This window comes from Amblyomma mixtum, chromosome 3 (genome assembly GCF_055824585.1).
Source record: "Amblyomma mixtum isolate Tamu chromosome 3, ASM5582458v1, whole genome shotgun sequence".
NCBI classification, from domain to species: domain Eukaryota; kingdom Metazoa; phylum Arthropoda; class Arachnida; order Ixodida; family Ixodidae; genus Amblyomma; species Amblyomma mixtum.
This window is the reverse complement of record NC_143014.1, coordinates 42,217,510-42,230,903: the sequence shown is the minus strand read 5'-3', so window position 1 is coordinate 42,230,903 and position 13,394 is coordinate 42,217,510. Positions and strand designations below refer to the sequence as shown.

The 13,394-nt window shown below is 44.2% G+C and overlaps 1 protein-coding gene across 3 annotated transcripts in view; it reads right to left on the bottom strand.

Moving 5' to 3' along the window:
• Window positions 1-13,050, bottom strand: part of LOC149349891 (DDB1- and CUL4-associated factor 10) — a 33,944-nt gene extending 20,894 nt beyond the window's left edge. Inside the window, exons 1-3 of one of the 3 annotated variants that reach the window (XM_089578891.1) lie at window positions 12,913-13,050; window positions 10,469-10,677; window positions 458-571 (exon numbers count right to left, since the gene is read on the bottom strand). In XM_089578891.1, the coding sequence (XP_089435017.1) occupies window positions 458-571; window positions 10,469-10,656 (302 nt within the window). In that variant the 5' untranslated portion in view covers window positions 10,657-10,677; window positions 12,913-13,050. Of the gene's footprint in view, window positions 1-457; window positions 572-10,468; window positions 10,678-11,965; window positions 12,181-12,542; window positions 12,652-12,912 lie in introns of those variants that run through there. The other 2 variants (XM_089578892.1, XM_089578890.1) reach the window with 2 other exon arrangements.
• Window positions 13,051-13,394: the final 344 nt, after the last annotated feature.

Sequence of the window (13,394 nt, the reverse complement as noted above, 5' to 3'; positions counted from 1 at the left end):
TGTCATAAGCGGGTTCAAGAGCATACATAGGTTGCATTGATGTCATAGTGGCTGCCATGTCCGAGATCAGAAGCACGGCTAAAGCCTGCACATTTTTCTAATCAGCTTGCAGCTACCTGCTCCAGCCTGCATTATGGAAGCTATGCTACAGACACCATCACAGCACCCATGACATCGCATACAATCCATCTACATGTAACATATCAGAAAATAACCATTTTTTAAAAAGTCTTTTTAGTTCTTAACAGGCCCAGGTCTCATGACAACTTGCAAGCTACTATTTCAGAGCACTGCATTATTGCTGCACGGAACAGTGAAAATGCTTTACTTCTCAGATGCAAAACGAAGTTGTTTCTATGGACATCCGCTGAGTGAATAAAAATGTAACATACCAAAAATTTCATTTTTGTGGGATTTTGTTGTTATAACTGGGTTCAAATATATAAATGACACATACCTGGCATAGTTGACACAGTCACTGTGTGCATGCCCGACTTCCCTAATGAGCTTGTGGTTCAGCGGGTCAAATATTAGGATGCTTTTGCCTTCTGTAGCTGCAACCAATATTGAACTGAAAACAGAAATAACAGAAATAAAGCACTGCGACAAATGTGCAATTTCCGGTGCACAGCCAGGAGAGGGGCTCACACTGAAGAAAGCGGACAAAAGGAAACAGATAAACAGACATTCTAGCAACATTCAGGCAAACAGCAACAAAGTAGATATAATAAGAAGGCACATGCAAAAACCCAATAAATAAGGTCATGCAAACTGGGTGAAATGCCACAAGGACATTTACTGCTTTTAATGTGGCACCCTTTGCCAAACTTGTCAATGCAATAGTCCTCAATGAGAGGTTTCTAAAGGTCACCTAGCTGGCTAGCAAAACTCAGACTGCCCACATGGTATGCAGGAGCGGGAGGGTGGCACTACTAAGGCAACAATTTCATCAATAAAGTCAAATAGTGAAGTGGATTTGTTTTATTTGATAGCAATGTCCTAAAAAGGCTGCAATATTCTAGTTCAGGTAACGTCACAAACTAATTTTTCAGGTGCCAAAAGTTCAGACACCTTAATTAAGCAGACAGGTTCACAGAATCGGCTGTAACCCCAAAGAGTTACCGAAAGAGTTTGCTTTTTCAGACTGCTTGAATATTCTGAATTATCCCCCCCCCCCCCCCCCCTCCTCTCGTCTATGTCTGCAAAATCAGTTTGTGAATGTGTGCACGCAACAGTCGCATGTCTGCATTCTAAGCCTCATTTTAGCGTCCCTTTGATAGGAAAAAGCCAAAAGAAAAGATGGTTTGGTTTGGTTGTTTAAAGTCCCTGTTGAGGATGGGCCACAGGCAGGCACCCAAAGACTGAACTCTTAGATGGTTAGAAAGGGCTTCAATGAATGCACCCTAAAACCAAAATGGAGACCAGAACATGCCAGCTTCTTGCATAAGGTCTTGAGCCTCGCGACACAGTTTGGGGGGCTTCTTCGTCTGTGTCCTCACCACTTATGAGACCATCGGCATAAAACGACTCGGCAAGCATTCTGGCAGCCTCAGCTTTGCCGGTGGGTGCTTGTTTCAAGTGGTAAAGAACGGTCGCAGTTAGTAAAAACGGACTGCAAGTTGCTCCAAATGGCAAAAGTTGCTCCACTTGCGCACGTCATTTTCAAAATACTTGGAAATGACGCCTTCTCTGAACCAAAGGAAACTAAATGCATCTCGATCTTCCTCTCGAATGGAGGTCTATAGAAAAGCCTTTTCGATGTCTGCTGTCAAGGTGAGGTGGTGCGTTCAAAAGCGTAGCAGAATCTTCACTAGGTCTTGATACAAATCATCCCCCTTTTCAAGACAGTCATTAAGAGAAATGCATCCTTTGGCATGTGAAGATGCATTAAATACTACCCTCACCTTTGTAGTCAGGGCGTGTTCTCTGATAACTTCTTTGTGCGGCATGTAGTCAAGCTTTGCAGGATTTGTAGCAAGGCTGTCAATCACTTCGGCATGTCCCACAGTGTTGTATTCTCTTATCGTCTTGTCATAAATATCAAGCAGGTGAACATTGATGGAAAGTCGAGATATAAACTTCTTAAGTCTCGTGACAGCTATGTCTCGGTTGTCGGAAAGCTCGGCTGCCTGCTTCCACGGTAGTGCGACTTCATACCTTCCATCGTGCAAACGGATATTTCGTTCGAATTCTCGCATGGTCGCACTAGTTGATTCACGCTTTACATCAGGATCCGATATTCCCAAGCTCTCAAGTTCCCAAAAAGAGCGGAGCCATTTGTCACTTTTGGCTGTGTTCGCTCGCAGCACACAAATCATCATCTGTGACGCCTCGCTCTGCTCTCAAGCACGTTGTAATACCTTGGCAAGTCCATCCAAGTTTGGTCACCAAAGCTATTAGTAACTCAGTCGTGTCACACCTGCAAACAGTCCACATCTGGAGCAGACACCCAAATCAGCTCAAGTGGTGAGTCAATTTGCACGAGAGATGGATGCTAATCATCTTTAATTGCGATCATAACGCCACCACCTCAGTAGTTATCCCTTTCTAGGGTTGTGGGGAGGTCTGTGATGGCTGAGGCTGCGTTTCCTATCAGGAAGAGTCGCAATAACTCTGTGGCCATGAGAGCAGTGTTTTGACGTATAATTTTCTTAAATTGTTCCCAGGACTCGCTCCAGCGGCTCAAGTCCCCAGAGAAAGGAGTGATGGTCAGCTTCGGTAACTTGGCTCCAGGTCTTTCAGGAGACGCGGCGACAACAAGACCAACAGCCCTGGAAGGAGGGGCCACTATGGACGAAATACGGTTCTGATAACTGAGAAGTCTGGTAAGGGTGTGCGTCGCGCGGTCTTCATACTCGATGACCGTCACATATACGGCTTCAAAAATTGAGTCAATCGCAGATGTGGAGTTCGAGCTCGTCATTAATCCTTTTTAGTTCCTCGCTGTTTGCCTTCAAGCGCTCGTAGAGGCAGGTGAGTTGGCTAAGTGTCAAGTGATCAGAAGTCAGAACAGCACTTGTCTCGTTGATAAGTCGGGTGTTCTGCACCCGTCGAGCCGTCCGCTTGGATTTCAGCTTCTCCATTGGGAAGCCACGCTCGCAGCCCTTGGAAGGTCCAGGATCCATTCACACGCAGCCTCCCGGGTTTCGGCACCAAAATGTTGAGGATGGGCCACGGGCAGGCACCCAGAGATTGAACTCTTGGATGGTTAGAAGGGGCTTTAATGAGTGCACCCTAGAACCAAAATGAAAACCAGAACGTCCCAGCGCATGTCCCCTTGCACAAACTCCCAGTGGTCTTCCTCTTCTTAGCTGGCTCGGCAGCGAAGACAATGAAAAAGATTCGACATCCCAAAGCAACTCAGGCTTCACTGTAGTGAAGGGCTCCGGAAATTTCGACCACCCGCGGCACTGACATCGCACAGTACACCACCTCCATCGAAATTCGACCGTCCGCGGATGGGATCGAACTCACGTCTTTCGGGTTTGCAGCTAAGCGCCACAACCACTGAGCCACTGCGGCGGCCACCAAAAGAAAAGAAAAAAAAAAGTGAAAGAACGCCTGTCCCAACAGAGTTATCACAGGTTTAAACTAATCAAAATGAATGAAAAGCGTTAAAAAATAACCCAAAATGCAATTTAAAATCAAACGAAAATTAGATGAGAAAAAGAGGTACGGTATGCCTAGAGTAGAATGACAAAGCTAGGGACGGGGGGGGGACACACACAAGATGTTGACTGTTGCCAGAAAAGATGAAAACCAAGTGACAGGTACTATATTAAAAAAAAAAACTGTAAAGTAAAGCGCCAGGAATTTTCAAAGAAAACAAAATGATAGGTTATGTTGCGAAAATGCGATGCCATCTAAAAACCATGTGAAAAAAAAAAAACAAATAAAAGAGGGCTGGAGAAGGAAGGCAAGAAGTGAACGAAAGATAAGGGGGAAAAGAGAATAAAGAGAGATTACTCTAGGTAAAGACAAACATAGCTGGGTGCAGAAAGCAAAGGAAGAAGAAAACTCAAGATGAAAAAGAAAAAAGAAATGAAAGCAAGAAGAAAAGAGCTGATAGAGATAGGCAATCGGCAACATAGAAAAGCGGGCGTAATGCCCTCCCACGTGAGTCTGTGGGAATTCCAGCATAGTACCAATAGCCTTACAGAGTGGTGAAGGCAAAAAGATCATGATAAGAGAGTGTAGAAAAGAAAAAAAAGACCTATATGCCATCCAGACGAATGACAGTGCGATGACAGATGGGCAATGCGCCACTCACAACTCCACTCATTTGTTTAATAACGGTGCATGCTTGTGAATTAGAAAGGAGTTGAAGAGCATTTGCACCAGAATACATGGACGGGATGCTACGGATTTGGTTAGCAGTTAAGGAATGGTTACCAAGATAATGAGAAACAGAATCACACGCACATCCACAAGAACACATATTGTCGGGTCAAAGCCTAAAGCAATCAAAAGAAAAAAGCACATGACCACAGCCTGTTATGAAATGAGCGACAGATATTGGAGAAGGGAAGGATGATGGACCCTACCCCTAATCTTTCTTGCTAATGTTGCCCCCTTTCTTTCCCTCTCCCTGTCCTTTTTCTCACGCTAGCTGCAGCTCAGATGCTTCAGGTTTTGATAGCAGATGTCGTACCAAGCAACATCTTTTCCTTCCTTTGTTATTTTATTAATAAAGAGGCAATAATAATAATAATAATAATAATAATAATAATAATAATAATAATAATAATAATAATAATAATAAGGATGATCGAATATGGGTGACATCTGGAACCTAGCAGTACAGCTCTGTGCCAGTGGTGAGTCTTGAGAGATGATCACATGCAGTGCCATGCAGCCATGCAGCAAACAGTGAGAGCATTAGTTAAAAGCAAAAGGTGAGAAACGGAAAACTGTTGAGCAAGTTAGCGAATATACTGATCACAATAAAGAGCACAACAGAAAGAAGAAAGATGAAAAGAAAAATAGCACGGGTTAGTGACAGATTAATTAAACTTTGTGGCAGAAAATCGCTTCTGAGTGGTTTATTTGATTTTTTTTTTTTTGTGCCTAGTGGCGTACAGTATTAACGAATGAACATCAGGGCTTGACAGCACAAAATATTGAGTATGATTCTTGATTCATGAAGAAAAACAGTAAAATCTCAATGTAACGATCACAGCTGATATAAATTTCGGGATGATACGAACTCATAAAATTCCATGTCCGAACCACATCATGCACAATATGCGGGATTTCGGGTGCTCTGAACAGCCTCTTAAGCCACTGCGGTGTGAGCCGCAACCACACCCTCAAGCACTAAACGCTGCCCGCACATCACCAACGCACAATCACCTGTCGCACTGTACGCACTGCGAGCAGTGTGCAATGGTACGTGGCCATCACTAAATCCTGTAAGCCTTTAAACAGCCCTGAGTGAATGCATCTTCCGTGCTTACGCACAAGGATTTAATTCATTTCGGATTATGCAAATTTCTGACCATACGAATACTTTTTATGACCTTGTGAAATCTGTATCAACCGCATTCTACTGTTGCAAGGAACATTGGCAAACTTGTCAGCACTGATGAGAGGATGGTAGTCATTACAATCGAGGTTGGTAGTCATTACAATCAAACAGTGTCATATAGGCCTATGCATCAACATTCAGTCATGATGCGGTCAGAATGTTCTGTGGAGATCTTGATTATACAATGTGATGCGACAAATCTGCACCAGCAGAGTGTCAACTGCCTCGCCTCTGCTTGACGTCTTCTACGCATTGCTTCCAATGCGGCTGCTCTCATTGCCGGACCTTCATGTCTTCTCCACTTCAGTTCCGCTTTGGCCACCCGCACTGCCGACTCCTGTTGTCCTGCTCTTCCCACCGCCACTGTTGCCTTAGCCGCCGCAATTTGACACACTGAGCATGTCAGGTTCTAACAACGTCTTCTTTAGTCAAGGAACCAGGAGTATCCATCCCAAACATAAGCTCGAACACAACTGAGCGCAGCGTGAGACATGACGCGCAGAGCTGGTGTACAACGTTGATGGCGTGATTCAACGAACCAATCCAACTCGCTCTACCTTCTGTGCCTCCTCCTCACACTCCTCCAGCAGAACTGCGGCGCGAGCGCTAGTTCAGACCTGCCCCGCTAGAAGTACTGGAGTGGTGGCCTCGCACAGACGCCTCCCCATAGAGTCACTGGCAAAAGGGGGCCATAGTGCCGTCGCATTTCTCACATTAAAATGTAAAAACACAGTATGCATATCTATATTGATAGGTGGCTTCAGTGCAAAAGTAGAGAAGCAGCAAGCAGGAAGATGAACATGTAGTAGAAAAATAAGGCACAGCCTCCAGGAATAGCAGGAGGGAATTACTAGCAAAATTTACAGAAAAATAATGTAAGAATAACGAACACTTTGCACAAATTCTGCCCCCTGCATATAAAGATGAGTCGGGCAAGGTGAAACGTAATGACCAGTGAGTCAATAAGTATTGGATTTGCCTAGATTTGAAAAGAAATTTAGGGATTAGGCAGGAGTGAATTAATAAACTGACAGCAGAAAAATAAACAGCGCTGCAGTTCAGGCTCTCCAATTTAGGCCAGGAAGATGAGAACAGCGTTGAGGCAATTAATGATGTGACCTAAATCATCATGTATCACAGAGTATGCAGTTGAGGGAGAAAGTATTATAGCTAGGCGGGACACTGGTAAGATCTCCCAAAAAAAAACCAATGAACCTGATAAAGACCACACCACATCACAGAGGTAGAACCAAAGAAGAGGTACAACTAGCAGTTCATTTCAGCTGTTCGCTGAAGGACTGGAATTGACTCAGAAACCCACAGACAGAAAGAGACAGGCTTACATTGGCTACAGCATAATTGAAAGAAAGATAGGAATTACCCACACATATTCCAGATACAGAGATAATTACTTAGGTGATGGCCAGGATAGGATAACCTGCAGTAATTGGTGATGTTTTATTATTGTTTAGAAACATCAGCCACCTGCTAAACAATGATGCAATGCTGTTTAAATCAGACTGCACAATTAAGATGTTAGTGCTAGAAGTGAGAGTGCTACATTACAAAGACCAGAAAATAAGAGCATGTACAAAGAAATCTGAGTTGGCAAGCCATCAAAGTAAGTCAGAAAAGGCTACGGGCCAAGTACCATACCTTGTGTCATGTCGGAAACCAAAGGCTAGAGAGAAGAACACTTATTAATATCTATTATAATTACTAGTTCAATAATCGCTTATTTACTAATACTGTAGAGCCGCTGCAAAAATGAGTATGTGTACAGGCTGCTGACTTAATTGAGTGATGAATAAAATCAGTATGTGTACAGACTGTTGACTTAGTTGTGTGATGATTGTGTAATATATCGTAATATTACTAATGAAACCGACCGCCATTCACTTCAAACTGATCTTGACGCTGTAACGGCTTGGTGTTCTTCCTGGCTAATGTCTCTAAATGCATCTAAAACAAAGTTAATGTCGTTTACTAACCGTTCCACTCGAATTGCTACAGCCTACTTCCTCAATAACGATAGAGTTGAACTTACAACAACTTACAAGTACCTAGGAGTTCACTTTAAGTCTGACCTAACTTGGCATTACCATATTAACACAATCTTAGCATCAGCAAATCGCACACTCGGCCTTCTTAGGCGTAATCTCAAACACGCGCCTTCACACTTAAAAAAACTTGCTTACATCACGCTAATCCGCCCGAAAGTTGAGTATGCTTCTGCCATATGGGACCCCCAACAAGCTTACATCATGAACAACCTTGAATCCCTGCAAAACCGTGCTGTTCGCTTCATCTTTTCAGATTATTCACACTTCACCAGTGTCACAGCATTGAAACAACGTGCAGAGTTGGAACCGTTATCATGTCGACGCCATTTCGCTCGCCTAACCTTACTTCACAAACTGTATCACCATCCCACCCTCCACGACGACTTCTTTTTGCCACACCCTGCAGTCTTTCCTCGCCGTGACCATGACAACAAAATAAAACGCATCACATGCCGTTCATTGCTCTACGCGAAATCATTCATTCCTCGCACTATAGTAGATTGGAATAACTTGCCATCACACATAGCTACTGAGGTTAACCTACAATCGTTTCAGCATTCGTTAAAGCAAACCATGGACTAACAGATTTGGTTTTTTTTGTTGTATTATGCGCATTTACTAATTATTTTATTCTGCGTTGTTTGTTGTGTTATTTGTGTACATTACTAGTTTTAATTCATTATTACGTGTATTTTGTTTCAAATGCCTGTGCCATATTTTTATGCTTGTATCGCCCCCCTATGTAATACCCTCGCACGAGGGCCCTTAGGGGTATTGTAAATAAATAAATAAATGAATAAAATCAATAATGAATGAACTAAATTCTTGTGATGCTTTTTTGTTATGTGCATTTCCGGCAGTAAGTATCTTATAAATAAATAAATAAAGTGCGAAACTGGGTGTCCCGCGTAGCAATTCCAAATGCTGATTGTCAGCCGTCAGCAGTGACAGTACAGTTGTGCCGAGGGCAATGGAAGAACAGGCAGAAACATCCCCGACCAACAGAACCCATAAGTAAACTGGGGAAACAAGCAGCAACAAAAATGGCGGCAGTTTTAACAACACGTGCACGGCTGCTGCTCTTCCATGCCTATTTCAGGATACTGGCTAGAAACACACCTGCGGTGCTGAAACTTAACATGCTAACAACAAAAGCTTGAAATGACACTATGGGTAGCATAGCAAGCAATGGAAAAAGAAATGATAAGTGTTATCTTTCTCTCTAAGGCAGGAAAACAGCTGAGGGGACTAGAAAACACGAGTTGGCGACTTTTTAGCTGAAACCATGAGGAGGAAATGGACTTGGGCCAGACATGCAATCCACAAAAGAGATAACTGCTTGAAGATCTCTTGGAACGACAGACTAGATATGAAGACAAGAGAAATGTACTCAAGGACAGCACTGGGTTAAATATAAAGTGATGAGGTTAAGTTTACTAGAACAAAACGGCCAATACCAGCGCAAAACTGCTGTAGTTAGAGATCAATGGTAGAGGCCCTTGTCTCAGGATGGAATTTACAGGGCTGATCACAACTGGCATTGAAGAAGACACATTTCTAGAGCAGATGGATGAGCATGAAGATGATAGTTTGAATGGCAGCAAATGTGTGAATAAAGTATTTTTTTCGAGCATGTGCCCACCAACAGCCTTTCTTAAACTACTTCCACAACAACTGCAAAGTCACTCCGGAATGCTTTGAGGGGTTCACCACCCTGTGGTGATGGTGTTGTATGTGCTCACATGGTCACAAATCAAAACAAACAGTAACTTGACTATAACACTCTGGCATAAAAAATATTTCTCTCCTGGCAATGCAGCAGCACCTGGTAAAAAAAAAGTTGCCACAACATTAACTGTATTTCGCCAAACGGTGACCAGCCTTCAGAATAGCAGCACACTCCAAGAGTTGAAAACTGCTGAAAACTGAATGTTGCATTTCATGCAACCTGACAGGCATAGCAGCAATAAAAAGATATGTATTAAAGAAATCATAACATGAATGAATGAATGAATGAATGACACAAAGAGAGATGGTGGCTGTGTCATTATCTTTCATGTGCTGTCTGGTGTCACACTTTCCACATTGATTAGCACGACATTTGTGGGTGCAAAGATGGCTCACTATCAAACACCAAATAGACCACAGACTCCTTTAAGGTCATCAATAATAAGTTTCAACAACTCCCATACTTCTCGATTACACAATAACAAAACATCTAAACCTTTTCATCCGCAATAACTTGCCACTGTGTCCACCATATAAGGTGGCTGCAAGTGGGTGTATGACATCATGGTGTAGGCATGTAATTGGTGGCCTCCACTGTCACATAATTTTGCAATGTCACTAAACGCTAACAGCATTAATGCCAGAAAGCATCCCCAATATGTCGAATGTTATCATGCTAAATACTATGCCACCACCAACAGACTCTTTACAGACACCAGTAGTGAAACTTATCAATCAGGCTCCATAGTTTAAAAATTAGAGAGGCTCTAGCTACAAAATTTTGAGGTCAACAAGTATAATTGTGGTAGTTCAGTACCTGGTCAGGTTTTCTCCCAACATGAATAATGAAGAGCTGCGGAGCACCAACAATAAGCAATGAAAGAACTTCTATCTAGTGCCTCCATCTGCTAATCACCAAAACATGCCATGGGATAAGCCAGGATTTTATGACAGAGCTCATAGTGCCACCATCTCCTAATCTCCAAAACATGCCATGGGATAATCCCAGACTTTAAACCATGGTTTCAAAAATGGAATAATTAGACAGCTCTAAACATTATAAGTGCATACTAGCAAACAAACACAGGCAGCCTTTCCAAGCTATGTTTGCAAAAGCTGCATGTGTAAAACATACAAAAAAGTCAGATACCCTTCAGGGGCGAAAGACAAGTTGAAAATGCCTCCATGACTTGAATGGTCAAAATCAGGTTTCTCTGATGGCAGTAGCGCACTGTACAGCTTCTGGAGCATGTGATCATTGGCACCAATGTATGAGTGCAGTCCTAAACGCTGATGATCCACTTTTCTGCCCCAAAAGTGCTGTCTTGTTGGTGCCATACTTGATCAGTTTTTCTTACTCTGGAAAAGGACATCAGCACATATTAGAAGTGAGCCATTTTTTTGCAACACTAATCAAAAGTACAAGCATGTTTTTGATACTGTGCCAGCAGTACAAAAGCCTTTGCACAAATTATGCGTTTTATCTGCTTCACTGCAAAATGCTGTTTACTCTTTCTTGGCCACTGCTTATAGCACTACCTCAACAGTGTGATAGCTACAATATAAAAAAACTAACCTAACTTTCCTCACCAGACAAGCATTAACACTGCCAAAGTCTCATATGAAAACCATGCAGTGACACACTGATGCAAGTCTTTGACAGGAGGTAAAAAAAAGTGCTGCTCCTTTTGAGGTACTCTGACGAGTTGCAAGCATGCTGCCGCGGTTATACAAGACAGAACCACACGAAAACAGCCAGAAGGCAGACCCTCCATATAAGTGACTCCAAGTTGCGCATCCGTACGCACAGGTTGCTGCAAAACGTTGACAAACAGTTGCAAAACAGCTGTGGCCAGCCACTGTAGTGAAATATTGATCGCCAGACACGTTCGCGACAAATTTGTTAAAGGCGTGCATGGTCACAAAACTCGGCTCTAGAATTATTATTCACGATTCCGCTGTGAGGCATCGAATCCATCCTCCGTATCTCTGTGCAAACTAACGGAACGTGACACAGCACATCAGACACAACCACAACGACCAAAACGTAAACAAACCGCAAGAGGACGAAGCTGACTTACAGCTCGGATACTGTCACAGTTGTACAAGATACAGACGCAGGCAGAAACTCGCAAATGCAAAATATCACCTCTGCACAAGCCAAGCGGCGCCAGCTTTCCTGACAAGGCGTCCGCTGCTCAGAACAATCGTCAGCAGCAAACCCCGTAGAAAGCCAGCGCTCGAAAGACGACGAACGACGCGAGAGCCGAGGATATAAAATTACAGTTCCGCCGCAGCTCAGGTATACACAGCTCGCCTTCGACAGCCATCAGCAACGCCAACGGCGCACAAACTATGCATACCAACACAGTGGTAACGGCTCCAGTTCCCGATGAGCAAAGGGGAACGTCAGATTCGAACCTATGAATGCCTCCACGAGGCCTCGGCTGCCTTCAACCGGAACTCTGCATAATAAAGAAATGTCCCCGATGCTTACAGTGTTTGTGTCGTTGTTAACTAATTGATTAATGAAACGGGACTTGTTGTTCTGTGCGGGTCGTCTCATCAAACGACGTCGGGCACCCATTACAAGCTGCACTGTACACAAAACCGATAAACACGCAAAAGATCGATCGACAGCCGTTACCTCTGTTTCACAACTCAGTCGTTACAGTAGGTGAAGATGACTGTTAGTGGCAGAAACCTGTGTGCTCATTCCAAGCAAACGAGCCGATGAAACACTCGCGCGACACATCGAGTGCTGCACTACAATTCCGCACGGCACGTTCCAGCATCAGCGCAATACACCCGACCGACGGTCGGTGCGGTCGAGGAGCCTCCTGGCGTCAGATGCAAGCGCAGTGGCTGCTGAGAGGGGGACGATGGGAAGGAGAGAAGGAAGCAAAAGATGGCACGTGTGCGTCGAACGTCAACATAACTGAGCGTACTACGTAGTGAATGAGTTCTGGCTTGCATCTGAAGCATTGTGGTACGTGCTAGCCTCTAAGAGCCAGTGATCCCTTCAAAAAAAAAAGAAAAAAAGCAGAGGACGACGACAAAGCGCGATCAATGCGCGGACGTCCTTATTTTGTCAACATTGCGGGCCAGCGAATGAACCCGCATCTGAATGGCAGCGCGCTGAGAGCACTTCAAGTAGAAGTAAATAGCGCATTTAGATTCGAGCAATTTTTGCACATACTGTACTTAGCACTCCATATGCTGACCTGATGTGATGATTTGACGCAGTTCCTAGACCCCGACTATATACTACCAGCGGATCAAAACAAGTCAACCGATAAACTGCGCGGAGCAAACGCAGCTTCGCAGGGCGATGCACGCGTTCATCTGCTCACGGAAGCTCAATATAACCCAGACATTGTTTTTTCTCAGTGTACAATATTCACAGGGATGTGCAGACTTATGGATTTTACTTTATACCTACGTCACGAAATATTACAGCCGTGGTCGCCACGAAAGAGCGAAATCTGAACAAAAAACCCGAACGAGCTGAAAGAAAACCCGAAAGAACACACCGGGTGCAGCCACAGCTTTATCGCACAGTTCCCCCCTCCGCCTTCTGAATCCTTTGCTCACACAGCTTTGTTGTAATGTTCCAGAGAAAACAAGCGCGCGATGATGCAATGATCTGTCGCATAAACCTCTTGATCTGGGAAAGTAGCCACACACTTCCCTGCATCCCTCTAGCGCCTCCGCGATCCGGCGCGCTATTGGCGGCGCTGCACACGGCCAAGGAGAGGTGCCCGCTAGGGTGCCTCCATAGAGAGGAAGGAAAGAACTGGGCATAGAGTTAATACAACTGGGTGCCTCGATGCCAGAGGCGGCGCTGGCATCGAGGCACCCTAGTGGCGCTGGCATCGAGGCACCCTAGTGCCCGCGCTCGTGGAGTGCCACTGCTGGCCGCGGCAGAGCGGATGGGTGTGTTTGTTGCCTCGCCTGTTTAATACGTTATTTCAAATTTTATCGCGTACAGGCACTGCAGCTATATTGCGCAGTGAATTTTGTTTATAAATGCGGCCGGAGCTGGCAGTCAAGCAGACGCGCATTGTGGGTCAGTG